Consider the following 21978-nt stretch of genomic DNA (forward strand, 5'->3'; position numbering starts at 1 on the left):
ATTGGTTTCCGTTCTCTAACTTTAGTTTGCCTGAACCAAATGTTATGAAACTTATACACAATGCTTATTACCACAAAACACAGATCAAGTTAGAATTTTGGTGGCGTCACTTTTAACGTTTTAGAGTTATGCCCCTTTATAAATGGAAAAATTGCTGAATTTTTCGTTTCCATTCTTTAACTTTAGTTTGCCTCAACCAAATAATATGAAACATATACACAATTAGATCTAATGCTTATTACCACAAAACTCGGATCAAGTACAAATTTGGGTAGCATCACTTTTACAGTTCTTGAGTTATATCCCTTTATAACATTATATGCAAGCGGGGCATCATCTGTGTCCCATGGACACATTCCCCATTTATTATGCCTCCACCGTAGTGGAGGGGGCATTAAGTTTTACCCTTGTCCGTAAGTCCGTCGTCCCAAAGTTGGTTTCTGTTCTCTAACTTTAGTTTGCCTCTACCAAATATTATGAAACTTCTACACAATGCTTATTACCACAAAGCACAGATCAAGTTTGAATTTTGGTGGCATCATTTAAACCGTTCGAGAGTTGTGCCCTTTTACAAATGGAAAAATTGCTGAATTTTTCGTTTCCGTTCTCCAACTTTAGTTTGCCTCAACCAAATGTTATGAAACTTACACACAATGCTTATTACCACAAAATACAGATCAAGTTTGAATTTTGGTGGTGTCACTTTAACTGTTCTAGAGTTATGCCCCTTTACAAATGGAAGAATTGCTGAATTTTTCGTTTCCGTTCTCTAACTTAAGTTTGCCTCAACCAGATGTTATGAAACTTATACACAATGCTTATTAACACAAAATACAGATCAAGTTTGAATTTTGATGGTGTCACTTTTACTGTTCTAGAGTTATGCCCTTTACAAATGGAAAAATTGGTGAATTTTTCGTTTCCGTTCTCTAACTTAAGTTAGCCTCAACCAAATGTTATGAAACTTATACATAATACTTATTACCACAAAACTCAGATCAGGTACAAATTTGGGTAGCATCACTTTTACCGTTCTTCAGTTATGTTCCTTTATAAATTTATATGATAAGCAAGCGGGGGCATCATCTATGTCCCATGGACACATTCCCCATTTATTTTTTTAATACTATAACAGCCAACCAAAGTAAGTGTTATATTTAAAATTTAATCTAGTTGATAAATCCTTGATAATACTCCTCCGTAAATGTTTTTTTTTTATACATACCGGTATGTAACTTGAAGCTGAAACACTCTAAGTACTCGTGGTATGTATTATGAAACATGATTCTTTTTTTCACAATGCATTCTTTATGTAATTAATTTACAGTTTAGCATTTCAGTACATAGTTTTATTTCTACAGTGGGGTACAAAATTTTGTTTAAATTAATTCATTAGAAAGGGTTATTAAGTTTTTAAGATTTCTAGGTACAACATGCTTTTCCTCATATTCATTAAATTGGAAATTGCTGGTCTTTAAGATGCACTACAAGCACGATTCTTGTATGCAAATTATTGATTAATCTTTATTACGTTTGTTTATTTGTTTCTTCATCGTCACAACATGTTAATTTCATTGTTTTACTTAAGGATTTGCTTATTTGTTCATTATTGTGGCAAAAACACGTAAGCATAACAATGTTTAAATGTTTTTCAATAGAAAACATGTTTGTTTAGTATGTGGAAATTTGATGAAAGGTATTTGACCTAGCCAACAATAAAACCATGTAAAATATAAAATACTATCCTTTTTATGTCCTAAGATTACCTTTTTAACCATTAAGAAATTAACTGTGGACAAATAGAAATATGATATACGATTATTATGTTTCTTTAATGCTTAACATGATTCGACAAATTCGGAAAATTAGAAAAAAAATCCTTTTCATTATGACCCACTCACTGAAATGAAGGTGATTAGGAAGACTGAGGGGGTATAAATAAACCACCAGGTTACTCATTTCTCCTCCAGTCAAGTATGAGTAAACATTCACCGCAGGTTTTAATATAAAAAAATCACAGTGTCCAGGGTTGTTTTTTTCCCCGATTTATGTGAAATTTTTTACAGCAAAACACCTGTTGATTTATCACGGACAAGCATGATGTGTTGAATTGGACCCTTTTTACTTTGTGAATTTTAATTTGAAACATACATATTTTATAATGGATGAAAAACTTTTCTGAATGAGGATTGTGACAAATTTGTCTTGACCACTCTGGGTAGTTCGTGATCAACAAAAACATTTAATTGTTATTTTGTCCTCCAGTACAATGCACAAAAGGACAAGATTTTTATTACTGCTAGGTTGTCATTTATCGTTTATTTAATGATCATTTCATACAGGATATTTCTTCCCAAAGAGGATGTCAATATAACACCATAAGCTGATCCTATATAATTTAATATTTTTGTTAAAAATATGAAGAAAGTGTCAAGATTGGCAAGTGATAAACTGTGACTTTTTTTAAAAAGTACCTGAGATATTTGTGTAGTAATAAGTTTCCAAAATAAAATTTGTTATTGGGAGTTTACCTGCACTTTTAATTTGGACACCAGGAAAAGTAAGTTTTTTGATAAATTGCAACTTTTAAAAGCTAATTTGAAATATGTCTGTCTGAATCAGGATATTGTCTTGTATAAAGAATGTATACATTGTTATTTGAAATTTGCATACTCATCTTGTAATAGTATTATAATAGTATATTCTATCATTCTATCAATCATGTTGTAAAATTTTTGAGGGATTTTCTTCAATGTGAATGAAAGGTGTCTGCAAAAAATTCATCACTTTTATCAGTTGATGAATTGAATAAATGGCTACCAATATTATTTTATGAGTACATATAAATGGAAGATTGCTTAAGTCCAAGGTTGATTGAAATAGCATTAATTCAAATATTGTTCTACAGGTTAAGATCCTGGGCCTCTTTTCACAAAAAATCTGATGACAAAAATTGTATATTTTCTTGTAAGACTTTTTGTGAAATGAGTCACTGGACTCATTACTATTAGAATTTTCAAAGGTCCTCAATGTCCATTCGTTAGTTGTCAGTTGAACAGTTTGAAAACAAATATTCTGTTTATTATCTACTAGTTAACAACTCCCTTGCTTGACCAGCACTTAATTGGTAGAACCTATTTCGGGGATATACAACATTTGTACAACGTATTATTAATTTGGTCTTTATCCTGAATATGCACAAAATATTTGCCACTTGACATTATGCAAAGAACAACCAATCCATATATTCAAACCAGTCAACATCTTGAAAGATAATCAGACTTCCAGTGTAAAATACGAATGGTCATTTGGTCTTGCCATGATACTGTGGTTTCATAATTATCAGTGGTGTACTAGTTTCCATGGATTTAATAGTTATGGGTGAACCAGAAATACATGTATATATATATATATATGTTTTAAAAAAAATGAATTTCATATAATAGACTCAAATGCAGAATTTCTCTAATTCATTAAATTATAAATGTCTACAAAAATTCAATTTTTACTCAATCTTCAAACTTAGTGCCCATGAATATAAACGAATGGAAGTAAATACCTGCATGGTCCTTCTTACACTGTTTAACCTCTGTAAATTAACATGTTTTGTTGATCCCATGTTTTGGAGTCCTTTATTATAATTTCTAAATGCATTCAAAATGGAAATGATTTTGAAGGAATGAACAAAAGTAACAGATATATGAGACAATTAAATGGAATTCATGCAAAAATTAATCAATCCCAGGACAGTTTAGAAGTTCTGACATGAAATAATAAATCGGAGACATCACCTAGGCAGGATACATGATGTTTTTGATGGATTTATTATTTAGGTTAGTGACCGTCTGCAAAGATGTCTTTGAAGTATAATGACAACAAGTTAACTATATGCATTTTAATAGGTCACGTCACTGGAACAGTTTAGAACATTTTCATTTCAGTTCCAAACATATACATGAAATATTAGAATTATTCCTTTATAATATTGAAACACAAGATCAACACAGTTCAAGGTAATTTTAACTTCCTCTGTTGAATAATAGACGGAAATGTCTAGAAGAAACTGAGAAAATATTTTATACTTTTCCTTAATGTTTTCCTGCATGAATGCCAGCAAGGAGATTTACTTTTTTTAAGACTTTAATATTAGAAAAATTTTGTAGATTTGTTGAGTTTGAAAAAATGAGTATTATTATTGGACAGAAAAATGTCTGTGTAGAAAGTTAAAACACAATTAAGTTCAAGTTCATCTATATGTGTGAGATGATACTAAACTAAGCAAAAGGTTGAGATTTTGTAACATAGAAATTAGAACATTGCAATTTGTAAAAATTCTTTTTTTCAATGTTAATATCAGCATTGAAGAAACAGCTGTGTATATGTAAGTGTCTGTTGTTTTTTTTTTTGTTCTGTGAATTTATATAGGAAGACTCAGTAACCAGTATTACAGCTGTCATTATTTTCAACTTAAAGGAACAATTAACATGAACTATAAGAGATGAAAAACAGCAATAAAATCTCTGTTCCTTTTCTGCATTATTTCATGTTTTTATATGATGATCTGGTACACATATCCTGTCGTTCTTTTTTTTCCATTAATTAATCATTTTTCATATTTTTTATGTAATTTTTATTTTCAGAAATGGAAAAGACGATTTTTTATTTTATTCAAACCACAAGGAAGCTTACCTCATCAGTATGTTTTAAACTACTACAACAATGAAGAAGGAAAAAAGCTGAAAGGTTACATTGATCTTGAACATTGTGAACAAATTATTGAATCTTTGGATTTAGATTTGTTTCCCTTTCTCTTGGCCATTAAAACTTACCATAAGAACCGTGAAAGGACGTATTTCTTAGCTGCCGACACTGAGGAACAAATGACATCGTGGGTACGAAACCTCTGTAGTGTATGTGGTCTTAAACCAGAGGATAACTGTAAGTATACTGAAAGTCGGAGACATATTTAGGGTGACAGGCGGCGGGCCCCTTATAAACTCAATATTTGGTTAATGCATAGACTTTTTAAATGTTCCACTTCTAGTTGGGGTCCCCCCTTTTCAGAATCCTGGATCTGCATCTGAAAGGTAAGGTTTAAAACTAGTGAACAAACGAAATAAAAAAGAAATGCTGTTTTTGTCTTGACTATAAATGCACTTGCATACATCATATACATCTGAATGTAATTTTATTTAGAAAAAAATTTCTGATTGACAGCAGAATCAGTAAACATGATTGGTATTGCTCTCATTGAGTAAATTTTTAATCCCATAGCTTAGACCAGAGATATATATGTCTCTGCATAGACTTGAAGTAGTTCAGACTAGTTTTAGTTAAACCATAAAACTATTTGTTTAAAGCTTTATATTTCAGAAGGTAGAGGACCTAGATGCTTCATACCTAATGTATGCAGATGCCTTATGTTACGAAATTTCTGGACGGCATATGTCCATTGTCCTTGACCTCATTTTCATCTTGGATACTATAAACAACAGGTCAAAACAAGGAATTATTTGAATCTGGAATAATTTTGAATCCTGGAAAATTGATAAGAAATGTGTGCATGACTAACCCTCTTTAGTTTGGTTAGTTTTCATGGTACATTTCTTATCAATTTTCCAGAATTCAAAATTATTCCAGATTTAGATAATTCCTTGTTTCAACTATATTTGGTGTATGTAATGATTGTAACATGTACATGTCTGACAGGCAGGTTTCATCTGACCTTTACCTCATTTTCAATGATCATTGATAATGTTAGTTTTTTTGAAACTTATAGTAAAACCTTCATATTACACACTTTCAACATAAATTCAATCACGATAAGTAAAGCAGGCTAGACATATCAGGGTGTGTACTCTTGTTAAAAATTATGAAAGGATTTTTTCACAGGTTTAAAAAGCGAAAACTTTCCAGGAATTAAATAACTCATTATAAATTAAGAAATGTGATAGACTAACTCAGGAGAGAATCTGTCATTTTATGAAAGCATTGGATAGCTTATTGCTGATTTATTCTACAAAAACAGATTTTAAAGGAAATATGAAAAAAGGAAAAAACACATGAAACATCTGTGCTTCGTAAAGTGTTGATTTACAGAGGTTTGTCTGCAACAGAAAGTGTTGATTTATAGCTGTTCTATACAGTGTAAGTTAGGGTTGCATAAAGCATACACAGAAATTGTTTGAGTTGGTCTGGCACTTGATAGGTGTTTAATGTAACCTAATGTGAAGTCATGAACTAAGTGCAAAAAAAGAATATCATCATAATTTTCTTCGTGTGTAAATTAGAAATTAGATTTAAATATAGTTTAAAGTTACCACATATTCTATTGTAAATCATTGTAACATGCAAAGTCTGTTGATTCATATTTGTAGACTTGTCATATTTGTGGTATTGTCTATGGTCTGATACTAATGAGGTGTAATAGAAGTCATATTATTATATACATCATAGATGCAAGAACTGAAACCTTATTAGACTATAAATAAATAAAAAAATACATTAATTTCAAATTTTACTTCAATAAATTTAGAAAGTTTTTCATTTTTGCTTTGAGTAACCAGATTAAAAATGTTTAAGCTGAAATTTTGAAATATGTATTCCAGATATTTACAAGTGAATGTTGGACATTTGTTATTCTCTGTTAGCATAAATTTGTAAGACTTTTATTTTGAATACTTGTTTGAATTCTATAACTGTTCTAGGTCTGTTATACTATTGTATTGTTTTATTTTAGCTTCTGATTTACCACCCCAGAGAGAAGAAGACAGTGATACATTTACTACAATTCAAAATGTGCCATCGTCTATTATTAAACAACCAGTTACACAACCAACTCAAGGAATCACACATGTTCCACAGAGTCGAGATCGAAAAAATTCCGACAGGGATTATGTTCCCTTGACTAATTGTAGAACTGGCACAGTATCAAGAAAACCACCTTTATTAAGGCCAGACAGTGTAGATAGTGTACCAGATGAAATAGCCCCACCACCACCTGTTAAAAGGGGCCAAGTGATTGAGGATGATGTGTTTCACTCTCAAGTTTATGATATGCCACCAAGAGCTCATGATATGAATGTGACTATGCCAGCTCCTAAAATATGTACATCTTCCGAGTCATCATCGAGAGATGATTCTACCTTAGATGTGTATGATGTCCCACCCCCAGGTCACCCCCCTCGTCATAGTCCAAGTACCCCTCGTTCATCAAGTAGTGAGAGTCATAAGGCAGACTCGGCTTATTCTTCACAGTCAGTCCTTACATATGATTATCCTCCAACAAGTTCGGAAAAGAATGTTGTGAGTGACGAAACTTATGACTATCCTCCAACAAATCCGCACAATTTGCCAAAAATGGACGATGTACCTCCGGTTAGACCACCTCCGCCAAAGTCATATCTGCAACAACAAGAACCGTACCAAAATATTCCTCCAAACAGTAAAATGTTGAATGAAGGAATTGATAGTTTAGACATAAACAAAGTTGTTCCAATGTCAACAAACCTTAGTGCAAATGTGCCGTTATCTTACGATTTTCCATCAAACAATGCTCCTACACAAAGTGCATATGATTTCCCCACGTCAGGACAGAGTGGTTCTAGTTTATTAGTGATTCCTCCACCTGGATGTGGTATTGATTCCCATAGTTATATAAACGCTGCAACTAGACCTGTGTCACATGCACATGAGGATATGTATTTAGCAATGGACGGTCTTGTACCGCCTGCTGTAGCAGATAGGACTTCTTCTATATCAGATAGTGGAAAATCACATGACAGTTACACACTTATGTCTGAGTTGAATGTATACGATCATCCGCCTCCACAGCGTCCGCCTAGGACTAGTAAAGTTATCCCAAAACCTTGCAGTAAGTAATTTTTGTTTTATCGGTAACAGGACAAAATTTGGTCAGAATATATAGCTATCATCCTATGCAGATTTATTTTATTTTTTACAGCTAAACTTAAGAGTTCTCGAAATATTTTGTTCCCTGGTGGTCCTTAAAAAACTGCTGGATCACTATTATTTCTATTGCAAAATACCAAAATTTTTGGATGTCAGGACCTTCAGACCACCACTTTTGGAGAACTCTAAACTATTTGAGGATGTAGTCTATACATAGAATCTAAATTAGAAAAAGACACAGAGTATATATCATTGAGACAACTACCCAACAACACCAAAAGAAATATGAAGAGGTCAGCATATGGCCATATACTCTTTAACAAGTGTCTACACAATACATGCACTATATCACACTCAGAATTCTGATAGTCTTTATTCAGATAATTTGTGACTTGATGAATTGGTTGATGAAACATTAGTTCTTTATTAACAGTAAATCATCAAACAAACTGGACATTCTGGTTCAACAGGCATCCATCATTTGATTGGCTAACAATGAAAACTGTGTCAAATTATCAAATGTTTAGTAAACACAGGTTTTATTGATTTCATGGTCCACCGATACATGCAAAATAAACTTAAATGAACGTTTTACTCTCAAATAGATAATTTGTTGCGTCATCATTCTGATTGATGTATTAATGGTAAAGGGACTACAGATGTTTAATACTTCATATAGTATTAAAAAGAAAATGACACATAAGAAAAGAATTAAATTTTTAAAATGATGATTGACACTACATATTAATAATTAGGTATCATGATAAAATTATCTGAGGATACATGTAAAATAAGTCTTTTATAGTTACATATTTGGTTGTTAAACAGTTAATTGGGGCAATCTGACTTAAACTTCAGACATGAACTTATGAACTGGTACAAGAAGAATGTATATGAAACATCAGTCCCATGTGCACAATGTAATACTGGAGAAAAGATACATTTCTATTGCTATCTTTTCTAGGGATATTTCCCCGGAGGACTCAAGAGTGATTTAAGTAGCTTACACTTACCATCAAAAACAAGGCATTTGTTTCTTTTTTGAAAACCATGTATATTGATCTCTTAATGTCTTTTATTTTTGTTGTTGAGGTGCTGTCTCATTGATAAATACACCATCTCATTTTATTCAAGTTTATCATATAATGCGACTTTGTTTCAAATGTCATAACCACAATCCTGTCCTCGTCCTAGAATATGACCTACTGTATTAGACTTATCACCGGGTTTGTACTTACATGAGTAACGCGATGGGTGCCACATGTGGGGCCAGATCTGTTTACCCTTCCAGAGCACCTGAGATCACCCCTGGTTTTTGATGGGATTCCTTTTGTATAGTTCTTTACTTTTCTATGTTGTGTTTTGTAGACTTGTTTGTCTTTGGGTTGTGTTTAAAACTTTTGCCATGGCTTTGTCAGTTTGTTTTCAACTACTTATTTTTACGATTCCTTTTGGTATGTATTTCACCTTTCTTTAACACTGAATGGATTGCAACAAAAATAAAAAGATTTTGGTTAATTAAAAAATTACGAAATTTTTCTCAATATCACCTCTTCAGTCCTTTTGTATAATCTGATGTTGATCATGAGTTATTACCTACATTTCTTATTTTAATAAGGTTATAATTTGATTATTTTGCCTGGTAAATGCACTAATCGGATTGGGACATTACCTTTTTGCATTTATAAAAGCTTAATATTTAAGAAGGTAGAAGACATATATGTAGATACCCTATGTTACAAGTTTCTGTCTGGCATATGCCTATTGTTCTTGTCACAAGAAACCCCTTAAATTAGTAAACACAATTCAAACAGAGACTAATTAGCATCATTGTGAGCATTAGGAGTGACAATTGACTTTTGCAGAATATAAAAGACTGAATAATTTCATTGTTTGTAAACCATCATGAGAATATTTTAGGTCTTTGCTTGAATGTCTGTTTAGTCTAGGTTAGTCTATGGAAAGGTATATACTATGAAATTTAGAGCGAGGGGCTCCGGGGGTTTGAAACATGCTTTTGAATGGGGACATATGGTTGGAACACCCTTTTTTCCTGGGTTGGAACACCCTTTTAAAAATGGCTGGATCCACCCCTGTTATGTCCCCATAGATAGTCTAGTGGATAGTCATTAAAAAGCAACTACCAATAAGATCAAAGATCACGTTTTTTCAATTCATGACATCGTCCTGAACATGCATGAAATATTTGCCACTTGACATTAAGCAACCAATAATCAATCAATCAATTCATGACGAAATAGATCAAGTTGCCTACATTCCCTTCACAAGGTTTCATAGTACACGCTTTTTTGTGTACGAGTAATTGCATGGATGATAAATTATCACAATTTCAAGATGGCGTTGTACTCTAATCAAGGTATAAAGAACCATATTTGTTACTTTTTATTTAAATAAAAAAAAAACTTGCAATCGTCAAAAACATTTTTTAGATCAAAAGATTTTAATAGCAGGATATTTAAAAATCAATGTGAAAACTAATTACAAACTATTTATTCAATTTGGAACACAGCATTTTATTTCAAAATAGCCAGTGGCCTTTTGTTTTAATATCTTGATTACGATACAATGAAATCTTACCCTTGTGGTCATTCATGCGTAGTTACTTAGTACACGGAAAAAGTATGTACTATGAAAATTAGAAGCCAAATTCAAGCAATTTGATTGGACGAGAAGTTGTAAGTATATGCTAATGACAATAAAATTGAGAATGGAAATGGGGAATGTGTCAAAGAGACAACAACGTTTACCAATTTTAATACTTTCATGCACTCTTTTGAAAATATTTTCCAGAATGCTTTCGATTTTCTAATGATGAATTGAAAAACTTTTTTTTTACTTTTCAGATGGTGATGCCTACACAAACATCTACAAAAATGAGCGAACACGAAGCTTTAAAAAACATAACACCATTAATAATCCACCATTTGATAGTCTAAGGTTGGTATTTCACTCAGGATTTTTGTGCTGTTTAGCTTTAAAGTAATTTGGTACAAAAATTTGAACAAATATAAGTTGATTAAGAATGGAGTAGTTGGTCATGTAACAGGATCACAAGATTCACAAAAAACAAAAAATTTATTAAAAAGCACTGAAGAAGAAACCAGTCACAAAGAATAGTTCTTTTACATGTATCTGGAGCAAGTTTGATGGATTGCTGAACAATGTTTTCCATAGTTTGTAAAGTGTTGGATGAGAATTATTATTTACTGGTCAACACAAAATTTCGCTGGACATTCAATAATTTTATAGTTAAAATTTGACAAAGAAAAAATTGACATTTGATCCACTAAGAACATTGTATTGGTCAAAGAAGACCTTTACTGATGTTTACATCAGATTAATTTTCTCCGCTTTTCACTTAGCAGGCTTAAGATGGGGGATCTAGTGCCACCAAACTCAGCAGTAAAAAATTTTAAAATGTCCTCATGATCATATTTGTTGTCTGAAGTCCTGGGAAAGCTCCTCTTCCTAAATGGACCCTGTTAATTGTATGTCTGCAGAAAGAGACATCATTTCTTTAAAGCACAACAAAGTGAGAATATTAAACTTGAAAAATATAGCCGAATTATTGGCCTTGAAATCATTTCATGTCTGATAAAAAGATAATGAACTGAAGCATTAGTAATCTTTTACACCCTCACTCTAGGATTGGGGGCTATGTTGCAATTACCTTGTTGTCCATCCATTTGTCTAAACAAATATTTTCGTCACACTTTTCTCAGAAACTGCTAAACAGAATAACCATAATAGATAAATGTCCAATTTAAAATTTTTAAGTTCTTAGACCACACACATTCTGCGTCAGAAACATATGCTGTGTGAAATATTTTATCACAATCTAAATTCAGAGCTGAATCAGCATGAATGTTGTGTCCATACTTGCCCCATTTGTTCAGGGTTCGACCTCTGCGGTAGTATCAAGCTGGGCCCTGCAGAGCATTTTATTATAAGTTATTATTGGCTTTGAACTATCTGTCAGTAACTGTGAATACTCTCAGATCTGTACTTTGTGTCTTTTTTGTTTTAGGTATGTATAAATACCCTGCCATATATAGTCTGTGTTTTTGTTAGATGTGTTTCTGCTTTGTATTGATCTGATGAGTAAAGCCCTTTTCAACTGATGTGTGTCTCACCTGTGACGAAATCGCAGTATGCGAGACATAGGGATTACTTTCCAGCTGCGGCAGAGTAAACTATATGTATAAAGCTTTATATTTCAGAAGGTAGAAGACCTGGAAGCTTCATACCTTGTAAAGCAGATACCTTATGTTACGAAGTTTCTGTCTGTCATATGTCCATTTACCTTGACATCAATTTCATTTTTCAGTGACTGCTTGAAAAAAAATTATAGTTTTTTTTTGTCTTGTGAATTTCACACTTATTATGAGTAATAGGATAACTAAATTTGGTATATGGGTTCCTTGCAATATCTTCATGTCAGTCAGACATGGTTAACCTGACCTCGACCGTATTTCATGGATCAGTGATCAAGGTTAAAGTTTGGTGGTCAAGTTAATATCTCAGATACTATAAGCAGTAGGCCAAATATATTTTGTGTATGGGATGATTGTAAGGTGTACATATCCCACTGGCAGGTTTCATCTGACCTTGACATTTATTTCATGGTTTATTGAATAATGTTTAAATTTTTTAGTTTGGTCTATTTCTCAGGTACTATAAGCAATGGGGTCACAATATTTGGTATATAAAATGATTGTAAGGTGTACATGTCTGTCTGGCATAGTTCATCTGACCTTGACCTCATTGTCATGGATTATTGGTCATTGTTAAGTTTTAACTGTTTCGCCAGTTAATCAGATATTATAAGCAGTAGGTCAACCATATTAAGTGTATGCAATGATTGTAAGGTGAACATGTCTGTCTGGCAGGGTTCATTTGACCTTGACCTCATCAGTGTTATTCAATTTAAAAAAAATAAGCAGGCGAGAATTTTCAGGGGTGAACTCTTGTTTTACTAAAACTAACACTTTTACTCCAAACTACTTCACAAGTTTCCAGACAATTGCAATATAACTTTAACACGTTATCTTGTTGCTATGGAGGTAAAGATTGAATTAATGCAAGTAAAACCCTTATGAGGTATACATTTCAATACTTTATCACTACTTTTGAGATATTTTATGGTTTTTCTTGCCTTGATTCTGATCTGAAAGATCAAATTTACAAGAGAGGAATTTACCAGTATTTTATAGTTATGAAATAAGTAAAAAGAAACTCTTGTAAAATTTTCATCTTTACAGTATGCAATACTTAAAATGCGAGAAAGAACATACATGTATTCATAATTCGTTATAATTTCTGAGTTTTGGTAAAATTTTTATATTGACAGTGGCAGAGATCCATATACCGGTAAAATATCTCGTTCACTCCAACATAGCGTACCTTTACCAAAAAATCCACATCCAGATTTAACTACAAGTTCAGAAGATGAGGATGATGAACGCATCGCTGACATTGACCAGGTAATGGTGCCATATCCATATGAAGAACATCAAAAGGTACGCATCATTCTGATCATTTTATCAAAGGGACTTAACTCTGATATAGATCCAAATCTTTAAAGTTGATACCTTTTTTAAGATTAAATGGTAAAAATATCAATTAAAAATCATTCATTTAAAACATATTACAATTCTTCGAAATTCAGTCAAATAAGAATGTGCTAAGATTCAACTCCTACTTATATTTTTGTTTGGTATTAAGCATGAAAAATGTGAACAACGAATAAAGTTTTAAATCATTGCCAACAAGGAGATCACTAATTTATAGACAAAATATAACTATGAAACAAATAAGATCTGCTAACATATTTTACAAGCAGAGCAAAAATTTTGGTATTTAAAGTTATTTTGCAGTCATAGCTAATCTTTGACTTAATAACAAACTTTGATGTTATATAAAAATTGAGACAATGATAGGTTTATATGTACTTCTGAAATATCAACAGAGTTAATTCCCTTTATGAGTTATCCTCCCCTTTTTCTTACATATATTGATGTTGTAAATCTTTCCTCACATTTAACTTTTTAAAATAGTTTCCTTCATTATCAGTCTGCATGGAATGATTATTTACAACCAGATTCATTACATATAAGTAGAAGTCTTTAAATTTAGTACAGTTCTAGCATAAATATATAAATGTATCCATAGGTAATTTACCTTCAGAAAATCTAAGTTTGTCAATGAAAGATTGTGCTTCTCGAGCTACCAGATTAACTTTATGTGTATGATTCTAGCATGCACAGTGTAGTTTGTTATACATGTATTTGCTGTTTAATATGCAGTTTGGATTATCTTTGGAATAGTTTTTAAAAGAAAATGATTTCTGAATGTTCTTCTAATTTGGCTAGATTGATCTTTTGATGAATCATGAGAGTTTGTATGACCAACTGTCTGACAGTCCTTTGATAAATTTCTGGAAGTCTTGTGTCTATGACATGTGAAATAAAGTTTTTGGACTTGACAAAAATATTTCAACTACCGGTAACTTCTTTCAACAATTTCTACACATACTTTATTTGTTGACAACATTAAATCTGAAAATACACATAATTTACATGCCAGCAATTTCATAGAGCTCATCTAGTAATTATTAAACTACAAGGTACCCTTGAGCCTATTTGGTTTAAAGATTGAAGTGTTACAGAATGAGATGACTTTTCCTTAAAGATAATTGATATATATGGGCAAGATTCAACCCATAAGGAATTTCAAATATTATGAATATTCACAGAGATTTTGTGGTCAAAAGTTAATATCAGAAATTTGATTTTTCTTTTTAAAATCTAAAAAAATGCATATTTTGAGACATAGCTGTGAGTTGGAAATGAGTGAGGACATGCACTTAAACAAATATAAACATACAAGATGATGTTTATTAGACAAACATGGTGGTAAATAATGTAGTTGGTACTTGCATGTGCTCTATATGTAAGTCTAAAAACTAGTTCAAAATTGACCACAATATATGTATTTTTCACAAAAATGCATAATAATGACATCATAAAGAATAGGGCCCTTGTCTCACCCTTTCCTTAAGGACAATATTTTCCCATAAGTTGGTAACTTTCACCTATAATTTATGATAAAATTGACTTAATAAAGTTTTATGTCAAGTTGATATCTAGGTAACTATTTGACAGAAGATAAATCTGCATTGAGATGTATCTTGGAGAGTAGATCATTACTGGACAAAAATAGGTCACTAATTCATAGATTTCATGCTCCATTGACCTAAGTTAGCTTGTATGTCTGATTCCATATTTTAATACTTTTAAGTAAGTGGATCATCAAAACTTATTTATAGATGGATTGTTGGAGGTTAATCAGCATCCAATGAAAAGTAGGTTACTCTGAGGTATATTTCATGGTTTATGACATTAAATTATCATCTAAATATATTGTTTAGAACAAGGAAGACTTTGTAATTGTGTATAATGTCTGTTTATTTTAGGAAATTAAGCATTAGGCAAAAAATAAGAAGCAAAAATGAAAAACTACTTTGTATTATAATGTAATTTCTGGTTGTAGATAAAAAAAAAATCTTGCATGTGGGAATTATATACAGACCCTATCTCCTATAACCTGTTTAGAATGATGCTTAATACCTTTTTCTTTGCTATAGTTTTATTTACAGTTATTATATACTTTTTATTAGACTGTCTTTATTATTTTGTAGGAGAAATGGTGAATTTTACTATGTGAAGATCTTATAACATTTTGCTATATACAAAGACAATTCCATCATAAATTTCAGTGTATTTATGATCTTAGAATATTATGATGGCTTTATATAACATAAGTTTGTGTACACATAAAATTATATTGTCATGAAGCAGTTGAAAAAAATACTTAAAAGATGTTGAAATATATACTGTATAAATAATTTGTTGGTGGAGTTCAGATAAAAACAAATCATCAAGAGCCTTTATCGCTATTTTTGAATCTGCAACACTTGATCTGAGATTTTGTGACACTTGAGCTATTGATGTTGTAAAACAATCATTTTTGCATTGTCGCATCAGAAATTTTCTCTTATGACATCAAATTTTGTCGGAATGTCTACAAAGGTCAGAAATGGTGGACAACTAACAATTAGGTGTATTAACCTTCAAGTCACGAAAAGACATATCCTCCTTAGAGCAAAACAGTTTCAGCAGATAGTTAATTAAAGATTCATCATTTTAATATACTGGAGTTTTAAACTTTTTAAGACCAAAGCTTAAGCAGAACTTCCCTCTTAATATATTAAGTATATTTTGTAAGATGAAAAGGATGTCATTTATGGAAGTTATAACAAGTTGATTCAGCGTTTTTCATATAAAAACTGAAAAAATGAAATAAAAACACACCATACATCAAAATCTTAAGCTTAATCTGACAAATCTAATACAAGATTATGATAATAGGGATGAAAAGTGAGCATGATACATAATCATGGAATAATCTAAACCAGAAATGTATCTGTACTCAATGCTTCAACCAAATTTAAAAAGTGTGTATGTTACTGAGAAGAAGACATTATGTATGATTTACACAAGTTGCACCATATAAACAAAATAATGAGACACTTACTTAAAATTCATTTTATTGTTGCCCATATGTTTGAGAAAGGCTAAAAGAATGTTTCATTTTCACATTTCAGAGTCAAAATTGGAATAAAGTGCCCCCTCCTATGAAAATGGGTGATAAACATGATAAAGATGAACTGAAATACTTAGAACTGGACCTGGTAGACCAACCTACAAGTCAACCCATCCATCTTACACATGCAGAGTCGGGAATGAATACACCGACTGAATACAGAGAAATAGACTTTATAAAGACAAAAGCTCTCAGTGAAGTGAAAAAGACTGTTGAAGGACAGAGAAAACATGATGAAAATTGATGATTGCTGAAGATTATCCAATCATTTATCTTATATTTAAATTGTATCAGTTCAGATGTAACAACTTTTTTAATTGGATAATATGAACTCAATTAACTTTATTGTTAGAGTTTCATAATATATTTTATTGTAATGCATGGCAAAAACATCATTCCAGAAGTTTTAACCTGTAGGTGAGCATTGTTTGAAAGTAGTATTATGTCACAAACCCAAGTGTTATGGAAATTTTTTCCAAAACTGTAAGAAGTACAAAATGGAATATCAGAATTAGAGGCATGAAAATAAAACTATGAGAACAGATTTGGTATTAGAAATTGTGAAAATTTACACTCCTGAAAAAAAAAATTGAAATCTTTAAAGTATTTTAAATGTATAAACAAGCCTGTTTTGAAGTATGGTCCATCAGGGTTGAATATAATTGTAGATGAACACTACCATATGAAATATATATGGAGATGGTGCTTTGAATAAATATCCAGCATGTACCAAAATCATCGTTTTTTGTACAATATTTATAAAATTTGAGGACAGAAAAGTTGATGTGAAAAACCTTTATCTAAATCAACTTTACATGCATTTGTTCAATTTACGAATGTGGTTCATTACAAAATTGTATGTTTTGAATATGTTCTTAATTATCCAATCAAAATGGTTGTTACATCTGATTTTTAAATGTTAAGTTTTGTTATAAATCTGTCTATTAGCTTATGATTATTTCAATGTTGTGTTGTAAATCAACTATCCTTAGTATTCATTCCATCACATTAACTCTAATTGACAATGAAACTTGTTTGATATGAAATACTTTTACATGCATCAATTAAATTATAGGGTGATTAAATTTTGTTGCACATTTAGTTATTAAATGACTATTATTTCAAAATGACATTGACTTTCACAATGTTTTTTATTTTTGGTTTACTACTGCTAAATTTCCAAATACACAAATTACATCTTTGATTAACCTTGTTTAAATACTTTTGGTAGTGCCATATTTCTGATACAGGTCATGACCTGATATCAGGGTTAAAGAACCAAATATGAAATTTAATAGTATTCCAATGAAATAACAGATATATCCTTCACTTTGTATTTAAAAATGTTTCTTGTTTAGTTTGGGTGTTTTATGTAAAACAAGTTCCATTGGCTATACATATGTTTTTTCTTTGTCAAATAACTCCATATTTCCATTTTACGCTACTTTGTGATAAATAAATGATTAATTGTACATAGTATTCCTAGCGTTGTGACTCCTGTCACTGCCAACATAGTAACAGCCAGTAAAAACCGTAACCGTTCCATTTTGTAAATTACAAAACAGCAGATTTGAAATATTTTGAAAATGTAAAGTTTAGAGAATAATGTTGAGTTCAAAGTTATTTAGAATTAAACTACCAAACAGAAAATAAGAAATATGTTCCCCTGTTTCTGTATAGAAAATAAATATTTTTATAACCAAGTTTTCAATTCAGTAACATCAGATGAACATTCAAATAACAAATGAGAGTGTCAGGAGAAATGACTACCTGCCCTAATACCTACGATGCTTCAAATGTACTACTGTAGATTCTTAATTATTTGTGGGCTAACAATGTTCGTGGATTTTGTGGGTATAGTTAAAACGTGAATTTAAATATTCAACAAAGTGTTATTTTATATAGGCTTGTATGCAGACTTTGGCAAATCCACAAAATCAATTATTCATGAATACACAATATTTTCCCAATCCAATAAAATTGGTATCCACTTATATATATATGAATCCACAGAAAAAGAGTGTCTGTTAAAATGTTTATTGACTTTAAATTTTCATCTGTATAAATTGTTTAAGAGCAGAGACTCTTTTAGTAAGTGTAGGATTAGCAAGTCATGGAAATTTCTGTACAACGTACGATAAATTCTAATGGTAATAGTTTTCAAGAAAAGAGCTGCTGGTATGTGAATTAACATTTCAAAAATTTAGAATGGTAGTAAAATACTATTCAAAACGCTCAATAGAATTTTTTAATATCTTGTTTTTTGAAATTTACTCAAGTTGAGAAATGGTACTAGATAGTAATACTAAACATACATGCTTTTGGTTTCAAACCAGATCTGAATCATTTATTGTGTTAAACAATTATTTTGGACAATCAGACATCATTGTATTTATATAGAAGCATCTGCTTAGATTGGATGTCAGGGAAATTTTAAGCATTAAATGCACAATTCATGTTCCGAAATCAAGTTTTACTGAATACAGCAATATTTGGGTGTTTTACATTTTGAAAGCATGAAATATGAAAGAATATATTTTATTGTTGATGAACTTCAAGGGTCATTTTTTTGTATGTCTTTACAATCATGCTGCAGATTTATTTAATGATCCCTTTTTGAAAAAAATATAAAACCAAGACAAACAAATTTATGAAGGAAAATTGCAATAAAAGTTCTGTAAATTATTTATTATCAATAATATATATCATAAGAGGTCAGAAAAACAAATGAAACAGTTTCTTTTTTCTAGTCATTAATTTTTTCAAAATTTTATATCTGTATTATTTTAATGTATATTAGGAAATGGCAGTTACTTTTGTATCATTATATATATAATATATTTTCTTGTCTCCATTGTCTGATTTTTTTCACATTCTATATTTTTTTATTTGCTTATAGTATTATTATTCTTGCACATAATTTATGAAATGTCAGGCTGCAAAAGATAAAATTATAGTAATTCAGTAATTTTTTTGATAACTATTTCAAAACCTAATGAATTTTATGTGATATTTTTCAATTGTTGACCAGAATATTTACATCTGCTTGTCTGGTATTTCATTAGTGGTTGGCTTTAGTTAAATCTAAAGTGTGTCCTGTAAAGAATTCAGTGTTGATGATAGATATTTGGTATTCTCTTCTAAACCTATTCAATACTTATCTCATAATAATCTGACTTTGGGTCAAAAGGAGCTTGTCTGTTATTGAAGACAATGTATTTACCTGTAGTTGTCTTTTTTGGCTTATTTTGTGTTGTTGGGTTACCGTCTCATTGATGTATGCTCAACATCTCATTTCTTGTTATTAAACAGCAGTTGACAGACATTGAAGTTTTGTTATTTACAAATTTCTGTATACAATTATTCTGTAATTAGAGATTCAATGTCCTGATTATGCTACATATGTTGGCCACTGGATAGTAGCAACCAAAAATCACTCAATCAATTCCTTAGATTTTGAGATGGTGAACTAGTAATGTTTTTTTATATAACGAATTACAACTTTTGATGTGTATTTAACCTGAACATGTACATAAACTACTGTAAAGCAACTTGTTTTCGTGTTTAGCATTTTTAGCAGGCATCGTGGCGATTTATTTTCACTGTTTTCTAATTTTCTTGATGTATTTATAAAAGGGAAGACCCAAGTTTTATTTATTCACAATGATTTAAATTTGTGTTATTTTTCTTTTCGTTAAAATCCCAAACATAAATTGCTTGCGAAAATAAGCTGGTTTACAGTATAGCAGATAAACTTGTGTAAAGGGGCATTAGCTGTCAAATTCATGTTCACCGATTTGAAGCAAATTCTCATATTTGATTTATAACATACTAAAAGGTATATCCAAATATTGAAAAGTCTAAAATAAACAATTACAATGCACAGACTCTATAATATGTATCAGTATTTCGTGTGTATTTAGTCTAGACGCCATCTAATTAACCATCGAGGTGACCTCTGAAGACTGCCGACAGTCATATGACCCAATATAAACATAAACATAGATATAAATTGATAGCGAACTCGTGCAGTTGGATTTTTCTAGGTCTGTTTGATTTCATATTTACCTGTATAACAATGAGTTTTTGTAGATTGAATCAGTCAGCCAAATGGTTTACCCTTGTTTCACTTCCAATGTTGACATTCTTTTCTTTTTAATAGCTGAACACGCCTACTTCATGCGTAACCCATCTCTAGCTAAGGGGTTCAATTTAAGTTCACATGAATACGAAACTAATGAGGTTGAATTATTCACTTGCAAGTGAATAATTTATTAGCGATGTTTCTTTGCCTAATTTGACAAAACTGAACCAAACTCACTGCTAAAAGCGAATTCTTATATCACCACTTCACTTTCATTAATGATTGAACATATTTTATTCTTGTAGCTAATGCCCTTTTAATCTCTGTATTGTAGAATTCATTTTATTATGTTTTTGCTAACCTTTATCATGTTTATAAGATAGTTTTACTAAATGCATGTTCCAAGATTTCCATTTGCCAAAATTTTTGTATTATCCACAAAACTTGATAGATAATTACTAAGAAAAATATTTTAATACAGCTATTTATTTTTATGAAATATATTCAATGAATTTTGTAAATAAACCTTTACTATTGTGCTTTATCAGTTCAGTGATGTGAATATTTTTTCATTTCTCCATGTAAAGTTTGTTACAGATTTACTGACATGTATATGTAACTTGCCAAAGAATTAAAGGTCTTTCCAGCTGTCAATATTGTACATGCACATAAAACAGCTTACTTTTTTATTCTCTTACAAGTCAGAATAAGAAACAATTACAAAACATTGATATGACTGTATTTTACCCACAAAGCACCCTTGTTTTTTGATAATTCAAATAAGGACTTAACTCCATGAAATCACTGAAGAGCAGTTTTTATAGCTTTTCCTTAGAATTACCATATTGCCCACTGGTAAAATTATTTGTTAGTTTTGAAAAGAAACACAGTATGACTTGAGATATGAGAAAAAATTGAAGAAAGTGGTTTTAGAAGAGTAGGGAGCCATTTAAGTCAAAAGTGGTATATCCTGAAGTGAAAAAAGAAAAAAAATGATCTAAAGACCAAAATTTAAATCCTGAAAGAATTGATACCAAACTAAGTACAGACTACCATTTTATGTATATTATATCCTGCTATCAGAGATTTTGACATGTCTGACCTCTATATGAAATGCCAGTAAAACAAACCTTTTAATTGGAAGGGATACACATTAAAAAAAAACCAGCTATTTGATTGGAAGGGATGCAATAAATAAATCATTTGATTGGATGGTTTACTAAACAAAAATAGAAATCATTAAATCAGAACAGAAATTTCTAATTGTTTTTAGATAGAAGTTATTATGAATTTTATGT

At 30.8% G+C, this 21978-nt stretch overlaps 1 protein-coding gene across 4 annotated transcripts in view; it reads left to right on the forward strand.

Moving 5' to 3' along the window:
• The window catches only part of LOC127714349 (GRB2-associated-binding protein 1-like), a 52911-nt gene extending 31268 nt beyond the window's left edge, over positions 1-21643 (forward strand). For 3 of the 4 annotated variants that reach the window (XM_052220411.1, XM_052220412.1, XM_052220414.1), the window contains 5 exons: positions 4641-4938; positions 6740-7873; positions 10776-10869; positions 13283-13451; positions 16598-21643. In XM_052220411.1, coding sequence (XP_052076371.1) covers positions 4641-4938; positions 6740-7873; positions 10776-10869; positions 13283-13451; positions 16598-16840 — 1938 coding nt within the window. In that variant the 3' untranslated portion in view covers positions 16841-21643. The remainder of the gene's footprint in view (positions 1-4640; positions 4939-6739; positions 7874-10775; positions 10870-13282; positions 13452-16597) is intronic. The other variant, XM_052220413.1, reaches the window with a different exon arrangement.
• The last annotated feature ends 335 nt before the right edge of the window (positions 21644-21978 follow it).

The sequence above is a fragment of the Mytilus californianus genome, unplaced genomic scaffold (assembly GCF_021869535.1).
Source record: "Mytilus californianus isolate M0D057914Y unplaced genomic scaffold, xbMytCali1.0.p SCAF_9, whole genome shotgun sequence".
Lineage (NCBI taxonomy): Eukaryota > Metazoa > Mollusca > Bivalvia > Mytilida > Mytilidae > Mytilus > Mytilus californianus.